Here is a 17,853-nt window from a genome sequence, read left to right as displayed (position 1 = left end):
AGGTGAAACGTCTTCAAGCAACTTAAAGAAGTCCAGACGCTTTTCTTTGAAAGCTCCTTTGACTACAATGACCTGGATGACTGAGAACCTTCACAGACACTAACCAAGGTGTTATCTGTGTTTCTGAGCCAGCAAAGCTCAAAAACTGGTTCACTAAAGGAGGCTTTTTCATGCATTTGCCTAAATGAATATCATGTGATTGGATCACAGTGTCACAAAACTTCTTACTCACTGCTCTATCGACTATGATGAAACAGCAGAATTCACTGTGTTTTTCTTATTGGGCATTAAGGTACTGAGCCTGGAGAAGGATTACAGCTGGATGAGTTTTCTGTAAAGCCAGACATAGTAAACATTCAGCAAAGAATATAGCAATTAGCCTAAACAGCTCATTTACTGTTGAATAAGACGAGGTAGGCCTATTCATTATCGAGAACATTTTACGCCTGTTGAGCATCACAGTGAAAACAGAGAATGGCCTAATGGCAGCAGTAAACTAGGCATTCTTTTTAACCAATAACAATTATTTCACCCTAATAAACAAAGCAGCATTTATGTTTGAATACAAGATTGGGGAAAAAATTGCACTGTGGGGTATACATGAGTAATCAACAGGAAAGGGCTTATCAGCTTTGAAAGCTTAGCATAAAACGGCACAGAAAGCACTGCAGCTCCCACAGACTTCATCCTAATGGAGATATAATTAACTATTTAACTGCATATCTAAAGTGAAGGAAATGAGAACTTACATTTTGACCTGGGACTTTAATCAAACCATCCAGCTGAATTACCGCTAACTTACAAGACTGCCTTGACTTTTTCTTAAGTTGCAGGATTTTTGCATCATCTCCTACCCATCAAGTCTTTTTTAGGAGAGTGCTTTTTGACGCCATCCTCACCAAATACTCTCTAACCCTTAAATGAGGTTTTTAATAAAGTGTATAAATAATGCATCACACTTGACACTTAAAAACTCTCATTAGATGTAGTAACACGAGAGTTGTACTACTTTATATGATATGGTGTGACAGCAGATCAAAATCCTCTTCCTTAGATACTGAAATATCTTTAACAAGGAGACTAGCGTGTGCAGGACAGCAACCATTAAAGACAGCAACAGGTCAGCACGGTCGCAGACCTGGTCCCTGACTTCAAAGCCACTATTTCAAAGGCTACGAGACAGCGAGCACACTGTTGCAATAATTTTATTTGTGGCTCAGTCTTCAAACACTGTTTTTCCCGGTGTTACAGTAGCACCGCAGAGATTAGATTTTTAGGGAATAGGACAGAAAAAATATGGGTCATAGTATTATCATCTTTGGCACTACAGAGTTCCTCCTCCTATTTGGGATTTTTCAAGTGGTTTGTTTATCCTTTCTAATGTCTCTGGCTTTGTAAAGCTGAAATGACAAGCTTTCATTAGCTCTCGCTAACTAATTAGCTAGCTAGCTTAGCTAGCTAGCTTAGCTCAAAATGTATTTGGCAAAATGGCTAAAGTTAGCGTAGCTGGCGTTCAACTGTGTCTGTGATTATTTTTAAGTGTTAGACAACTTTATTTAAAGTGTACTGCAGTAAAAAGTGTTGAAAAAACTACAAACATTCCACAGCTTTGTTCTTTGTTCTGCAAAAAGCAGCTTGCTACATTGTTACAGCATTATACTGTATATAATAAAGACTTATTTAAAAAGAAATTTCTGTGTAATTAAACAGTTTGTGGCTGCTGATAAACATTACATGCAAGCTATTTTAAAGAATTATGAAACCCTGATATGAATAAGCAAAAGAGAAGAGATGGATACATATATAGAAGGAGTTTAATTTTAACTTGTTTAATTAGTTAAGAAACAACTTTCAGGATAAAGTCTAAGTATATTTAGCAGATGTATTGCTGACTCATTTACTGACCACCCCTTATTCTCACATTTTAGGTTACTAGGTTGCCAGTTAGTGTCGTTTTCCATGATTGAAAGAACAATGGAGAGGATGGAGAGGCAGGTAAGGTGGTAGTTGGTATACAAGTCACATGACTTCTGACTCCTATCTGGTTCCACAGTTTTCAGACTTTCTTATGTGTCACTTTTCAGTTTGAGTTAGGGAAACCGCTGCTATTTGCAACAAGCTTCTCCACCAATTTCTTGACACAATTTCAGACATGGAATAGCCAGTAACACAGCAGAGAGGTCCAGCTTAATGACTCAAAGCAACAGATGAGCAGGTGCTAGCAAGTGGATGAGTTATTAAAAAAAAAATCATATAATCACAGCTGATATGACAGGGGAAAAACTCTCCATAGAAGTCAAAACCATCTTTGTACCCAGCTGTAAATATGTTGGACATTTTAACATGGGAGTCTGTGGGGACTTATCTGGAGCCAACCTCAAGCAGCACCTAGTGGAACTGCAGTTTTTGCCATCTGGGGCACCTTTCAAGCCTTTCAAAGCGTCAGTCATAAAAGGGGAAAAAGTCACCCCGTATATAGTTGTCATGAAATGAGGAAATTCACTTTCAAGGTTAAAAAGTGATTTTTTTGTACCAGGCTGTAAACATGTCAGTTTCATCTGTGAAGTTGGGGATTGATTTGCCTCTGGAGAGCCTAAGGGGTGTTTGGAGAAACTGACGTTTTTTACACTTTACGTTAGCTTGATGTTTCATGCCCAGAGGTTAGCGCTTGGCTTGAGATGAGCTGAGAGACGCAGCAGTTTGATCTTACTGACACTGTTAAAATATGAACCGCCTCAAATCCAGATCAGGGTAAGTTGGGTTAAGTTACCACTGCAGGAGCTAAGCTGGCTAGCTAGCGTAATGACACTCAGTTTTATCCTTCCTTTCTCACTTGCTCTTGCGTTTTTGACTCGTTAAGCTTGTCGCGAGCAAACGTGCAGTGCAAACCGGGGTCATAACGCGGCCTTACGAGTCGAGATTTGTGCCTTTCCACTCTCATCCTGCCGTACAGCTCTGTGAGTGATGCGTGGAGTGGGTTGCAGCCAGAGATGTTGCAATATGCTCCTGGCTCACGTTAAATTAATGTAGCTGCACTTTCCCGCTCTGATCCACACAATCTTTTTTTTCTCCTCCTACCACCAGTGAATTTCATCCAAGAGTCAAGTTTAATTTTACCTTGAGGCAAACGCAGCAGAAGCAGCAGCAGCAGGTCAGAAATTCTCAGTTTCTGTGTGTGTGTGTGTGTGTCAGAGAAAAAGAGAGAGATATACTCACGACTTCTGCGGTGCAGTTGGTGGTTTAGCAGCAGGCTTGTTAGCTGATACAGTACATCGCTCTGCAACACAACAGAGGACATTCAATCACTGTATCACAGTTTTGCATGTGTCAAGACTTGTGTCTGTGTGTGTTGATTAGTGTTTGACAGGAAGCCAAACTCACATCACTGTAGACCAGCAGTACTGTCACATTGGAAAATATGACACTCTGTTCCAGTGTGTATCTGTTTGCTTTGGTAACAGGATTGTGGGGTAAAAACAGTAAGTAAATGTCCTTTTGCAATAAAAGTCAAACTGAAACACTCTGACAAAAACGAGGAGATTATTTATTTTCCAAGTGGATATACAGAGGAGTCTGTGAACAAAATCCTTTTTGCTGTATTTCATATTCCAGTCAGTCGTATTTCTTCATTTCTTACACAGAGAGGAAAAACCTGCCAGTGGGGAAATGCTTGAGCTTTATATACGGCACAAATAACTCAAAACACTACAAGATGGATTTAACAAAGAGCAACAACCTCAGAAAAGCTTTTCATGATCTGATCAACCCTGGGAGTCGGAAATACTGTAAGGTACTACATGCAGTACTGGGTGAAGTTAGCATAGAGTCCTGTGAAAAAGGAAAGTTTCCACAGGACTGTGAATAACTAAATGCATCCCATGATTCAGTAGCTTGTAGAACCACCTTTTCCACCTTTTCCAGCAATAACCTGAAGTAATCGCTTTTTGTATGACTTTATCAACCTGTGGCAAAACAGTTTTTCCTCTCTGCTTGATAGTATGTTAAAAACGGATGCAATGGATGACCAGCTAGACTCAACTATGGAGCTTTTTGACAGTGGTATGGCGTGTTGCTTTATTCTGACTGATTCATAATGACCTCTTTTGTGGTTTCAGAGGTGTCTCAACCAATGGAAGAACACACACAAACACAGGAGCCCAGAGGCCACCGGTGAAATAGAAAACTGTATTTAAGGTGTTTTTCAACCTCTAACACCATCACCATTAACCAGACGTGTTATCTGTAAATATGCGGTATATCCATAAGGTCTTAGGAATCAAAGCTTTTTACACCTGGTTCTGATATGCAATCTGCATTTGGACGCATTATCTACATAATCACATCTGATTGTTAGCATTAACACCTTGTTTTAATTATTGTCTCATTATCTCAAATCAGCCTGGAATGTGATCAGATATGGTAAAATGGTAAATGGCCTGTATTTGTATAACGCTTTATACTAGTCCCTATGGACCCCAAAGCGCTTTACACATCCAGTCATCCACCCATTCACACATTGTAGCCACAGCCACCCTGGGGCGCACTGACAGAGGTGAGGCTTCCGGACACTGGCGCCACCGGGCCCTCTGACCACTACCAGTAGGCAACGGGTGAAGTTTCTTGCCCAAGGACACAACGACTGAGACTGTCCAAGCCGAGGCTCGAAACAGCAACCTTCCAATTACAAGGCGAACTCCCAACTCTTGAGCCACAATCGCCCCAGATCTAGATATGTAAATTACTCCGGCCCACCTGGCTGACTTATCAACAATTTAATCCATTACTTTGTGCAACTTCCACCACCAACACAGGTTTTTAGATATCTAATTGTATAAACATCTTTATAGGGGCCTGTTATTCTTATTTCCAGCTCTGTATTTTTCTTCCTAAATCATACTAGAGGACTCACATGATTCACAGTTTAAAATAAGCCATATTTATGTTATACAACAGCCCGATTGCCCAGGTCCCACAGGTTGGTTAGCAGCCAACTGACAACCACCTCTCGCTAGGGGACCTCCGTATTCCCCAGACGGTTGTGAGTGGATGTTGAAGGTTGCTGGCAGTTGCTGTGGAGGATCTGGGAGCAGCACAGTCTTCTCACAGTGCCTGATTTAAGCGAGTGACAGCCAGCAACCACTTGCCAATCACTTATAGAATACCTGTGGTTGCCAGGGGGGTTTGTCAACATGTTTGTGTCACTGAGCTCACTGGCTAAAAGAATGACCTTAACTTAAAACATCTTTCTTCTGACTGGCTCAGTCATTCATTTGACAAATGAATGACAAAGCAGCAGGTGGGTGGGGCTTCTGTTTTGTTAGCTAGAGCTGTGCTATGACCATATAAGGCCATCCCTGCTTCCTGACATCACACAGAGCCAATAATAGGGGAAAAAAACTCAAACTCAGCATTTAAAGTGAGTCTGAAGAGCTTTTAAAGCAGCGTGATTGTTTGCGCATATGTTGACCTCACTATCTAAACTTCGGTTGAGGTTAACATCAATCCTCTAACAGTATTTATATGACAGAAAACGCAGGAGATCATACAACTGCTGCCATGTGCATGCATTTTCAAGAAAGAGCTACTTTTTAAATGTTATGCATGAATTAATATACACTGTGACAGAACCTTTTACCCTCATTAATCTACTCTAATGTGATGCTGTCAGTTTAAACACAAGCCCCCGATTTCCACTCATCACGTAATCACGTTTGTCAGATTACTTGTTCAGATGAACCCAGGAAGTTAAAAGCAAAGGTTTTTCCGACTACCCTCCTCCCGTGGCAATGATTTCATTTCAACGTCAGCTGCCTTTCTCACATTCCTCCTGGGTGGCGTTGCCTTTAATGGCCTCGGCAGCATTAATTATCGCAGAGCTCATACGTGAGTGTTTACGCTGGGAAAACTTACTCTGGGTGTTGTAGCCCGAGGTCACATGCTGTGACTCCTAGAGAGCGGGAGAGAAGGAAAGAGAAAGCCAGAGGGAGACGAGTTGAATGAATAAACCAACAGATGTCATTATTGATTTCACAGCAGCACAAGGATGCCATTACACAGAATTCAGAGCCTCTCATCTCCCCGCGTCGACGCTCCTCCTCATTCTTAAAACTCACTGTGACGCAGGATTAGTGTGAGGCTGGAGGCTGAAGGCGCCACAACAGTCCTTCCTAATTCATTAAGTACTCAGTCAGACTTACTGCCTCTGTGTTTACATTCCTACTTCACCTCACACCAACACCAATGAGGCACTTTGCATATTAAGAGTAATTCATAAAAGCATGAGGCAAAAAAAATCAGTCTGCTGTTTCAGGGAGAATTGTTATCGTCACCTCAGAGATAAATGTTCAATACAGCATTGCTGCTTCTTTTAATGTGACAAATCTTCTAGATATTTATATTACAAGGCGTCGTAAATCTTCCCTTTTTTGTAGCGGCAGGTGAAACTTTGAACATCGATCTTCTGAACTCTTCAGTCTGCTTTTATTGTGCCTGAACGTCACTTTTCAAACATGACAGACAAACAGTGCAAGTGAGGATACAGAGTTATTTTGCTGATGACATTTCTGTAGGTGATCTTTGTTTCCTTGACTCTTCAGCTGTGGCTGTTATCACTGTTCCTGTTAAATACAAACTCAGTTTTCTTGTTTTTGATGAACGATTAAACGATAAAGTGGAAAAGCGTTCAACTTGAAGTAGTTTTTATCTTATTTATTTATTTCTAAAGTCTAAGTGATCTGCAGATCCTCAACTTTTTTCTTTTTTTATTCGACGGATGAATTTGTTCTGTTGATTACAGGCTGGCTGTCTTGAGCTCTGAGAGATAATTGAACTGGTGAGTCAAACACAGAGGACGCCGTTGGTGCTTATTAGCGGTGTTCACCTGCGGTCCTCTGCTTCACAAAGTAAGGAAGACAACGCCATGTCAGCGGTGGAATAAAGTCTTCTCAGACTGTTTTGTCCTTTTTCTGACTGAGCGATTAAACATGTTAAGGGACAGTAAGAATAGACGGTAATAGCTAAGTTAATAAGAAAGTATTTTGTTGCCGAGTGAATAACTTTGCATTAAACTGTCAGTAAGTTTAATTCCAGTGATTAGGTGGAAACTTTGAAATTCGCCTGATTTGCTGACGTTACTTGAAAATACTTTTTTATTACTGCCGCCAACGAGGTGATGATTTTGGTAGACTTTGGGTTTCAGTCTGTCTGTAAACATGATAGCTCCAAAACTGTTGAATTAATTATGATAAAACTTTGTAGGGGTGTAGAGCGGGGTCACGTTAGCAATCCATTAAAATTTGCCTTTCATCCACAACTTGTGCATCAACTTAATGATTTATTGGTAAAAATCTGACAAAAAGCCGAACAAAATGAGAAACTATGATTCTTACAATTTATACCAACAACAACCAAAGGTGTTGTTTAACATGTGGAAACCTTTTTTTGTTTTATGGCTGATCTGACAACTTGATAGATGATTTTAAATATAAATAAATAAATAAATAAATATCTCTACTTTTAAGATTAGGCTTCAAACTTTCCTTTTTGATAAAGTATATAGTTAGGGCTGGACCAGGTGACCCTGAATCCTCCCTTAGTTATGCTGCAACAGGTGTAGGCTGCTGGGGGATTCCCATGATGCACTGGGAGTTTCCCCTTCACTCACTATGTGTTAATAGACCTTAACACAGTAATTTCATTGGCTGTCATTTGTGCCACTGTGCAGAATGAGCCAACAGTAATGTGATTCTATCCCAGCATCACTGCTGCAGTAAATTTGTGAATCAGAGCTAATGAGCAGACTGAAGATTTTCAGTGACAGACTGCAGTTAGTGTTACTGCGCCCCTCCAATAAGTGTCACAGTATAAGTAAAGGTTTTTCACGACTGTATCGCATCTTTTTCCACCGCTCGCTGACTCACGCTGTAAAGTGAAAATGATCAAGGCCCAAGAACATGATAACAACTTTGAAGGAAGCATGCATCAGCAGGCGTGTCATTCGGAGAGGATGTACACTATTACGGATTAATGTGAGCCACTTTGAATTTAGTGATGAAAGGTTTTGGGTGTAGTAGAAGAAAAAGCATACTAACCTTGTTTGGGATGGGAAATTTGGTCTGATCAGCTTTCCCAGGAGTGTGTATGGCTGTTAGTGGAGGAGGCCAGGAATGGGTCATCTCCTGAACACACAAACACATTTTTAAACATATTATTTTAAACAAATATTCATAAGTAGCAGAATTTCTGTCATTATAACCAGCTAAATAAAGGATACACAGCTTGCACTTGTGTTGCCTTTACCTGGTGTCTAATCATGATAAAGTTTAGCCCATTGGAACAAAGGGGCTTGCTTATGCAACATCTTTGGTGCAGTGGAGTGGAGTCAGCATTCAGTCAAGGTTGTGCTGCACCAGCACCCAATCAGGGTGGGTTCAGTATAAGTTTTAGTATAAACTGGAAGGCGCTTAGGGAGTTAGTGACCCACCAGGGATTGGTGCAAATGCAGAGTTGGTGATTTACCAAAATAAAAGCTGACTCCAGTCGGCTGCATTTCAACAGAGCTGCACAAGGCAGCAGCAGAAGCAGCAGCATCCCCTTTCAATTATTCTAATCACACCGTTTTCTCAGCTGAATTCCAATCTCAGTATGTAGAAGCATCAATTAGTTAACAAGATAAACATATGTGCATGAGTGGGTGGGTGTGTTGGAGCTTTATAATCTGTTAGGTACTGGCTGTTTTTATTTCTCACAAACATTGGAAAGGAGGCACATAGAAGGCTGAATATGGAAAATTACCAGATAGATTTTCTTAAAGCTTTGATTCCCTCCTTGATGTCCTTTGTAACCAGCATCACCTGAAAACTGAATTCTTGGTAAATGTGTTTTAATGACCAATAACTTCTTTTTCTGTGACATGTGTTTAAAATGGTTGGTAAAGTCATTAAATCCATTTTTTACATGCTCATTTCCACTCACACAGCCGCCGTGCGGCAGGTCACGATGTCAAAGGGCCTGAATTTTCCCATCATCCATCTCTTCACCCCCCCTTGGTAGATGAATGCTATTCATCAGATGACACATGAGTCTGGGAGGACGTATGTGTGTGGGTAAGGTTGTGTGTATAACTGAGCTACACATTAATGACGATACTTGAGCATGAGTGTGTGGCTGTGTTTTCCCTCTTTATAATCGTAACGCACTTGGCCTGACGACATATGGTGTGTTGCTAGGTAACCGCTCTCTGACATCATTAACATCATTGAGTCCATCCTTGAAGAGTTCCTGTGCTTTCACAGACAGGACAGCTGTTTTCTCCTGAATTTGTGTTTGCATGTGTCTGTAAATGTGATAGTGCAGCCACTGCGCGCGAGTTACTCAGTCTGTCATAGTTAAACGCAAATGGTTTCCCAGTTATTATCAATTTGTCATATTCTCCATTATCTACATCTATTACGCCCCGACACAGACATGCAAAATGTACATTTATCCACCACCGTGCACTGAAAACACGACCGACCTCGCTCTCTCCTTTCGCTCCTTCTCTGTTTTTTAATAAAGAAGCAGAACAGGGCACGCTGCGTGCTCCGTGTTAGATGGATAATGTGGTGTGATTCACATCACCAGCTGTTTCTCTCTTTTGCCTTTTTTTCTCTTCCCATCTTTCTGTTAATCTTCCAAGTTATTCTTAAATTCATCTTTCTAAAGAGCCTCTTTAGATGTTTTCTGGCAAACATTTTCTAATCTGACCTTTTTATTCTTCGGTGTAACCAGAGGTTTGCAACTTGGTATAAATCTTTTAAATTTCCATTCATGAAGGCGTCTCTTGATTGAAGACTTTATGCATGTACCTCCTTGATAATATCACTTTTGTTGTTTTCTGTGGTCTTTCAGGCCTTTTGCTGTCGATGACCTACTCTGCCCTTCGTTTTAAGAACATATTATATATACACATATCAATTGATTTTTCCCAAGTTTTCTCTAATTGGTTAACTTTGTTTCTTGTCCAAAAATATGCCAACTGTAAATTACAACAAGATAGCTAGTTTTCTTGGCTTGCATCATTCCAAGGTAAAGCTAGCTAGCTAGCTTCTGACTCACAGTACACATGTAGCAATGTAGATATGGTAGGAACAAAGAGGGAAAATGCAGCCATTAAATGTAAAAATGTAATTATCTACATACACATATATCGTCATAATCATGGCTTCTTGATATTAGTTTACTTTTCTAATTGGCTAGGTTTAGGTTAATGTTAAAATCAGACAGCTCAAATATCCAGTCTTTAAGTCTGACGTCATTAGCCGTTTCTGGGTCCAAACTCTGCTTCAGGTCCCAAAGTCAAACGAACACTGGCGCAACACTGAGAGTTACAAACTGTCCAAATTCTTTCATCTGTAATAAAATGATCAGCGTTCTGCTCTACCAGGTGTAACAATTAAGTTCAACATCCAGGTATCCATGAAAACAGAATTTATTAAATTTAACCAAGTTTGAAGTTAGCTCGCTAGTTTCTCCCTAAACATGATGTTCTGACAGAGGAATTTCCGAAGAAATGAAGACGTACAGCTCTGCTATCACTTCCAACATAAATGAAGACAGAAAACTAAACAGCAGTGACGTTTGTAGGGTTACTGAAGTTTGGCTAGCTGGTCTATAATGATGTGCTACGTGGTGGCTAGCTACACAGCTATGTTAGCATAATATAAACACATTAGCACTTTTTTCCACTGATAAAAGTTAAGGTGAGGGTTCCCGATGGTTAGGGACAAATGCAATCATTATACAATTCATTTAAACATTTTAATGGCAGGAATAGCCGGTTTGCCTACAGTCCCCTTTTGGCTCATTAATGATGTATCTTTAGATAATGCTTCTTGTTTATAGTGAACTTACCATAAGCTAAAACATTAGCATGGATATCATAGAGCTTGGTGCTCCAGTGGTTCAAACACTGTAAAAAGTCAATACTCCTCAGAAGGATTGACTTTGCTGTACAATATCTCTGATGCACACCGTTACCTTGAATTGTGCAAACATCCACGACAACAATGTTCCTGTGACAAACATCTTGTAGCCGTGTCATTACAGAGAGAGAAAAATGAAGTGCAGGCCCCGTGCTCCGATTCACCTCACCTCACATTTTGAACTCCTTGATCTTTCCACTTGACACAGCTAAAAACCACAGACTGAATTCAATAGAGCACCAATATTATCGACAAAGGCATTTCATGCAGCTCACAGCAGCCTATCTGTCACACAGCCTGTTGACCAGCCTATTGATTTGTGGAGGGGGAGGAGAGGGAGGGGGCTGAATGACAGAGAGGAATGAAGAGGGAGGAAGACAGACACTGAGGAAGAAAGAGAGGGCACACCAAGTGCAAGAGAGGAGAGACGGCGAGAAGTGAAAGCGGTAACTTGACATAAAGAAGTCAAAGACGGTCCTCGTCCTAATCTTCTGACTGGCAGTGAGGGAAGATTAGCGAGGGAAACATTTTTGTTTTGACATCACTCCCAGGAAGAGACAGGAGAGAGAAACTGTGGGAAAATGTATTGCTGTGTGATTTTGATTACATGCAGCTAGAAAGGAGGAAGAAAGAACGGGTAAAGGAGATGATAGGTCTGTGGAAAAGATGTCTGTATGATGTCATCCAAAAAAAAGGACTTGTGTAATCATTGACCTAAGCCAACAGATTGCTTTCTCTTCTCCCTCCCTGCCTTGTAGTCCCCTTTCTTTTCCCTGTCCTTCCTTTGCAAAATCAGACTCTGGAGAGGGACCAAGCTCCTTGTGAACAAACAGAAAACAGCTGATAATCAGTGCAATTACTGTGCATGTGTGTGTGTGTGTTTGTGTGTGTACCCAAGCAACGTACCCGCAGAATCTCTTCAACACAGCTGGAGTCGTTTGGTAGGCTGACCTGGAGAAAACAAAGGAAGACAGAGAGATTGACTTCAGCACTATTTATAGCGACATTACATTGCACGGGAAACAGTGGGGGTACAGAGGTTTAAGCACCAAAAACAAATAAAGCGGATCCATCCACAGCGCAATTACGAATCGCCGCGGACTTGCACGGCACATGCTACAATGACACCTGTGGCCGATTTACCATTCAAACTCAACGAGAAGGACTTCTGAAACAATAGCTCACTGCTTTCACAAAGATGTAAACAAACAATGCATTCTCATTTCTAGCTGCAATAGATGCTGTTGGGTTTTTTTAATTGTTTTGATTTTATTGTTAGTTAGTCAATTTAGCTAACATTTTGAAAATAATTTATCCTCACTGGTTAATGCAATATTACTCTTGCAGGGTTATACGTTGCCATCATGTCTCCCCACGACCTTCAGTAATGTACATAATGTTTGTACTGTAGTGAAAATTCTTCGTTATCATTATCCTGTATCGTTTTCACTGCAGCTTCTTCAGCGCTCTGTAAATTGTTAGAAAATGATTATTCTTGGTTGACAAAGTGTAAGAGTGCTCTGATGGATTGATGTTTTCAGATTATTTGATCAGCAGCAGCTGGCGGCTGCTTTCCCTCAGAAGCAGTAAGGGTCGACTCAGTTTTTCACACGCTGCTTCATTTTTGATTGGCTTTTGTCGACTCAGTAATAATGGTGCAATATGTCATACACTGGTGTTCATGTGAGGGTCAATGAAGTTTTTTTGTTTTTTAAAAAAAGTATGTCCTGATATATAAAACTACAGTAACAAAACACCAGAATATAGAAAAACATTGCAAAGGACACAAAAACAACACAGGAGTGTTTTTGGGGGAGACAATAACAGGATGGAGCAGCTGTGGAAGTGACAGAAAACTAAACATGCGAAGGACTAACATGGTGCAGGGTAGTGTATGTTTTAATCACATGATTTATATAACACAGTAGGTGCATGTTTGTTAGCTGTTTAGCTGTTATCGTGTCACTTCTGCAGCTGTTCCCTGTCATTACTGCGAGTAACACTTGTAACATTTTTCTGTGTGTGTTTCTATTTGCTGGTGTTTTCTTAAATTGCAATGTGTTTGACCTCTTGAGACTGCCTGTCGCTCACATGGTAGCTCAGGTCACCTACTAACTGGAAGGTTGGTGGTTTGATCCCAGTCTTCTCCAATCTCCATGCCAAATATCATTGGGCAAGATGCTGACCCCATGTTGCTCTTGTGTGAATGAGGCAAGTTGTGTAAAGTGCTTTGAGTGCTCAGATAAGTGTCAGTCTCACAGTGAAAATAAAACCTTAACATCTCCTGTTTTATGAGGTTTCCTCAAATTGGTAAATTCCTAATTTAGTGAATGTTTGAGTCCACTGAATACAAACATCTTGACTCTAAGGCAGAGAGTGGGGTATAGCTGAGTGGATGGTGGATGAGAAGGCAGATGGTGTGACACAATTCCACAGTTCTACTTTTAGAAAATGAGTTTATAAGAATGTGTTTATTTTATTGTAGGCAGTTATGTGGCCCTGTTCACAGTGAGTGCTTTGTTTTTATACCGTCTTCATTTTAATGTAACTAATACGAGGCATTTAAAATCCATCCTAACTTTCCATTAACAGTGTGACTCTAAAGGGGATTTGGTATGTGGGTGGTTCAGGTGTTAAAACCTAAAATCAGGAAACACATGAATTAAAGAGCTGTTGTCAGATTTCCAGGTGATCATTTGGGTATTGTCCAAACAGCACTTGTGCTATAGATTTTTAAAGAGCTGTTGACAGCACATGTCTAGCTACCACTGAGTTTTAATATTTGCAAACTCACCCCAGTGCATAGAATTTATGACTCTTGGCATTCATAAAGTCTAGAGGCCAACCTGTGGGCCAAAACATTATTGTACATATGCACAAGGCTGCAAAAGAGCAAAATGAGACCCCAGAGACAGAAAAGGTTTTGGCCAAAACGCTAGGCAAGATCAAATTTAGAATTTTATCAAAAGCAAGATGTTTGAGTCTTGCTGCAGCAGAGGAAACAACACAGAAGGACTCCGAGTACAGCCTTACTTTCCAGCGTGTGAACTGGTATGCAGCTTTGGTATGTAAGTAATCAAGCTGGTTAATTATGTTCTTTTTGGTCTTGGATGGAAAAATCAGTCATTAGCGTATTTGGCTAACAAGCTTGCTACTTATGTTTGAAATCAACATTTTTAAACTATTTGTTCTTTTTGTAAGTACATATTTTTGAAATAAAATTAGAGTAGACACCATAAACAGACTTTTTAACTTCCAAGAAGGGCTTTTATGATTGTATACAAATGCCTTCAGTGTCTGGTTATGGTTATTCCACCCACTGTGGTTCAATCGCTTTCAAAACATTCATACTTTTCGGAGCATTCATTTAAAATTCTCTCATTGCAGATGTAATTTTCAATGAGTCCTAATAAAGTCAAACCATTTGTGCACTGTTTGTCTAAAATAATGTGATGCACTGTAGTCGTCCACCCTCCTTGTTATGAGCGACTAACTTGTGCAGAGGGTAGAGAGAAGATGTTTTGAAAAATTAGTTATTTCAGTTTTAAAATTCAAAAACAGCCATTAAATAGCTGTGGTTTGGCCTGCATCGTGTGAACCACGGGGCCATTTTAGCTCCACAATTCACTGGACTGCTTTGAGGTTTGAGGATAAAGAAAGAGGCTGTTTGAGCTTAGACATACGCACACTCTGATTAACCAGTTCAGTGGCTACGCGCTGCTAATCTATGTTAACATGCGCCCTTGTCAATAAAGTCGTCCTTTGTTAACAGGAGTCATCTGCACTGAGCACTAAAGCAACATTGCAGCAGATGCCTGGGATATCACTGCAGACAGGTCTGGCATTTCAGAACGCTCCTAAAAACCTAAATAAAGTGTTTGTGTCAAACCACACACAAACATTTCTGAAGCTAGAAGTCTTTGCTTTTTCAGATAAGCCAGCCCTACTAAGAGGTTTTTTCCCTGCTCATTCCAAACAAATTATTATTGTCGCTTTTGGAAAAACACAACTTTGTTTGCTAAAAAAGACACAAGAAAAAAAAAAGTCCACTGCCAAATTATTGCCTCACAAACAGTAATTGAAAAGAAAATCTGTCTGGGTCAGATCTGGGCTCAGATCAGTCCAGCAGACGGGCTCATTAAAGCAGAAAGAGTGTGAGGAACAGCAAGATGAAGGCAGAAAGACTGAAAAGCTCAGAAACTCTGAGGCAAATTCACTGCAGAGCTCTAACATATTACATCAACATAACCTCTGTTACACACCATTACTAATAGCACTAACATGAAACGAGGAGCAATTTAGTATAACCGTGATGAGAAGGATGACATCATACTCTGCCTTAAATCACTGACTGTTAAAACAACAAAAGGGACTCTGGGCCGACAGGCTGGTTGAGCTCACCAACGAAGTATCCGCTTATTTGTATGTTTTCTAGACATGAGCTGTTCATCTACATCGACATGTTAATTCAACAGTGAGTCAAGAGGAAACCAGAGTGGGAGGATGAAGATGTGTTTTTCCCCCAACAAAAGTCCCAAGGCCACTTTTTACTAAAAGAAATCTTACAGACTTCTAGACAATACGAAGCAGATGTGCTACATTTGTATCATGCGATAAAAAGCCAACAGCTGGATTATTTAGCTAATGAAACAACGTCATTACCATCAGAAGGCAAGCACACGAGGTCTTGATTTACTGTAGATTACAAAGTAGGCACGAGATTTCACTCACAGTGCAACAAACCTGAAGCATCAACATGTCTTGAAATTCTCCAGGGGCCCGGTAACAAACTAATTATTTGACCCAGGGTGATATCTGGCCTGGAGTTGGACAGCCCTGGTCTAGGCCACACACAGGATGGACGCCTTGCAACTACGTGAAATTGCACTGAAATTTTTTGCATTCTGCAACTGATTGCAAATAGTTGTGACTGCTTTAGATTGCAAGGCCTTTGCACTGGTTACCTGATGGGAGGCAGAAAAATCGAATTTTTAAATGCAGACAGATTGTCAGCATGCGGCACTCAATATGAGTGAGTCTATGCCAATGAGCATAACTCATCTGCCACATGACTCGACTCAACTGGCTGCCAAACGTTTGTATGTTGGTTATGTTCATATAAAAGCAAGGTTGCTGAGGATACTCAATGTTTAATTAACTTTAAACACTGAGAATTTGTTTTTCTAAATATTTTAATATGCAATTTTGTCTTCAATCAGTCCTTAGGGAAATATCTGCTTCTCTAGCTTGCAAATGCTCAATTTATGTCCAAATGACAGTTTGTGTTCTTCAGTGAGCTTCAGGTAATGTACAGATGGTTGATTAGAGCTGATTGCCAGCCAAAAGTTGCAAACTGCAACGTGGAAATGAAGCTCATTAGATTTGTGAAAGCGAACCAAGAGAGTAATGTCGAGGGTTTCAAAGTTCAGAAAACGAGCTGGAAAACACTAAAACACTTTGCAGAGATGAGAGGAAAAGCACAGTGACTGATAACTGTCAGCATTAATGACCCCTTTTTTGGTGTTATTATAAAAATAGTATACTCAGAGTGTAATGCAGTAATGGTAGCACAGGTTGAATTTGTTTAATGACTCAAAAAGAATTGCCAGCAAAAAAACCCAAAACAAAAAGACAGAAAGAAAACAAAGAAAAAGATGGCTGGTTAAAAGAAAGAAAACCTGATAGTTTAGGAAGAATTGATTTAACCACAGTTTTACTTTGCTGTTCAAGATCAGTGGTGTGTTTAGTGTGACAGTACCTGGCTTCCCATATGGAAAACAACTAGGAAAAACTTATAAAAGACTTGCATCAGCTTTAGCTTGCTTCATATAGTGGATCATACAAGGCTTACATGATTTACTCATGAAAGTGGCCACTTTCTCATTACTTTCATATACTGTTTTAGTAAGTATCCAAAACATGCAAGTTTCATTTATATAATTTTTCAAGGGATCTTATATCTGTTTTGACTCTTGTATGCTTTTCATACAAGTTTCACACAAGACAGATTCAAACTTTATAAAATTTATATATATCTTTTCCATATGGGATACTTCTGTATATTCTGCTAATGGTTTCACTGTATTTCACCCTGAAATACACCTCACGAATCAATGACTGCTTTGCAATTACACAGTTCAAACTGCTAATCACACATTGTCAACTATAAGGATAGAGCTACATTAACAGCAGTTGTGCTTGGGTTATAAGGTGATATCATTAAATATCATTTAATTAGTCATTTTAGTACTACTCATGGTGGCTGCTGCCATGACAAATTGCAATGTTTGCGGGGGAAATTCTGATTTGGAACTTGGAATTTCCTACTTCCCGTTTGAAATTGGACGCAGCATATAATGTAAATGACAAAGCACAGAAAAATTAGCCGTCACTACAAAACAAAAGACAAGTATACACAGAGGGCACAAACACACAAACAGACACAGGGAACACAGATTTACAACCTTCAGTACGATACTTTCAATTCTGTCTTTACTTATCTGACTATGAAATATTTTCAGTTTTAGTTTTTATCACATATTATTACAATATTGTCATTTAAATAGAAGATATTTGTGTTGTTATATTAGATTTATTGTCCTATTACTTTATTTTTTTTCTTATTTAGTTTTGTTATACTTTATGCTTTTAAGTTAAGTTAACCCTATAACGCTGAAATTTCCCAACTTATGATTTTTTTAACCTTAGCTTACCTTACTGTGTTATAACCCTAAAGTATTATCTTATCTTCAACACAGCACTGAAACAAGAATATCACAAAAAACAGCAACATGTCACTACAATAACTCAAAAACTTCAACAAAACTAGAACAGCAATAAAATACAAACACGAGCCAAAATACAAAAAAACACAAAAAACTAAAGGTTTAAA

General features: G+C 39.6%; 1 protein-coding gene across 2 annotated transcripts in view; it reads right to left on the bottom strand.

Moving 5' to 3' along the window:
* Nucleotides 1-17,853, bottom strand: part of aff2 (AF4/FMR2 family, member 2) — a 197,884-nt gene that overhangs the window by 74,586 nt on the left and 105,445 nt on the right. For both annotated transcript variants that reach the window (XM_040016581.1, XM_040016580.1), the window contains exons 5-8: nucleotides 11,868-11,912; nucleotides 8,091-8,177; nucleotides 5,911-5,947; nucleotides 3,217-3,277 (exon numbers count right to left, since the gene is read on the bottom strand). In XM_040016581.1, the coding sequence (XP_039872515.1) occupies nucleotides 3,217-3,277; nucleotides 5,911-5,947; nucleotides 8,091-8,177; nucleotides 11,868-11,912 (230 nt within the window). The remainder of the gene's footprint in view (nucleotides 1-3,216; nucleotides 3,278-5,910; nucleotides 5,948-8,090; nucleotides 8,178-11,867; nucleotides 11,913-17,853) is intronic.

Source organism: Simochromis diagramma, unplaced genomic scaffold (assembly GCF_900408965.1).
Source record: "Simochromis diagramma unplaced genomic scaffold, fSimDia1.1 OVJJ01000685.1, whole genome shotgun sequence".
Classification (NCBI taxonomy): Eukaryota; Metazoa; Chordata; class Actinopteri; order Cichliformes; family Cichlidae; genus Simochromis; species Simochromis diagramma.
The sequence above is the reverse complement of the archived record's forward strand: the minus strand, read 5'-3'. Positions and strand labels throughout refer to the sequence as shown.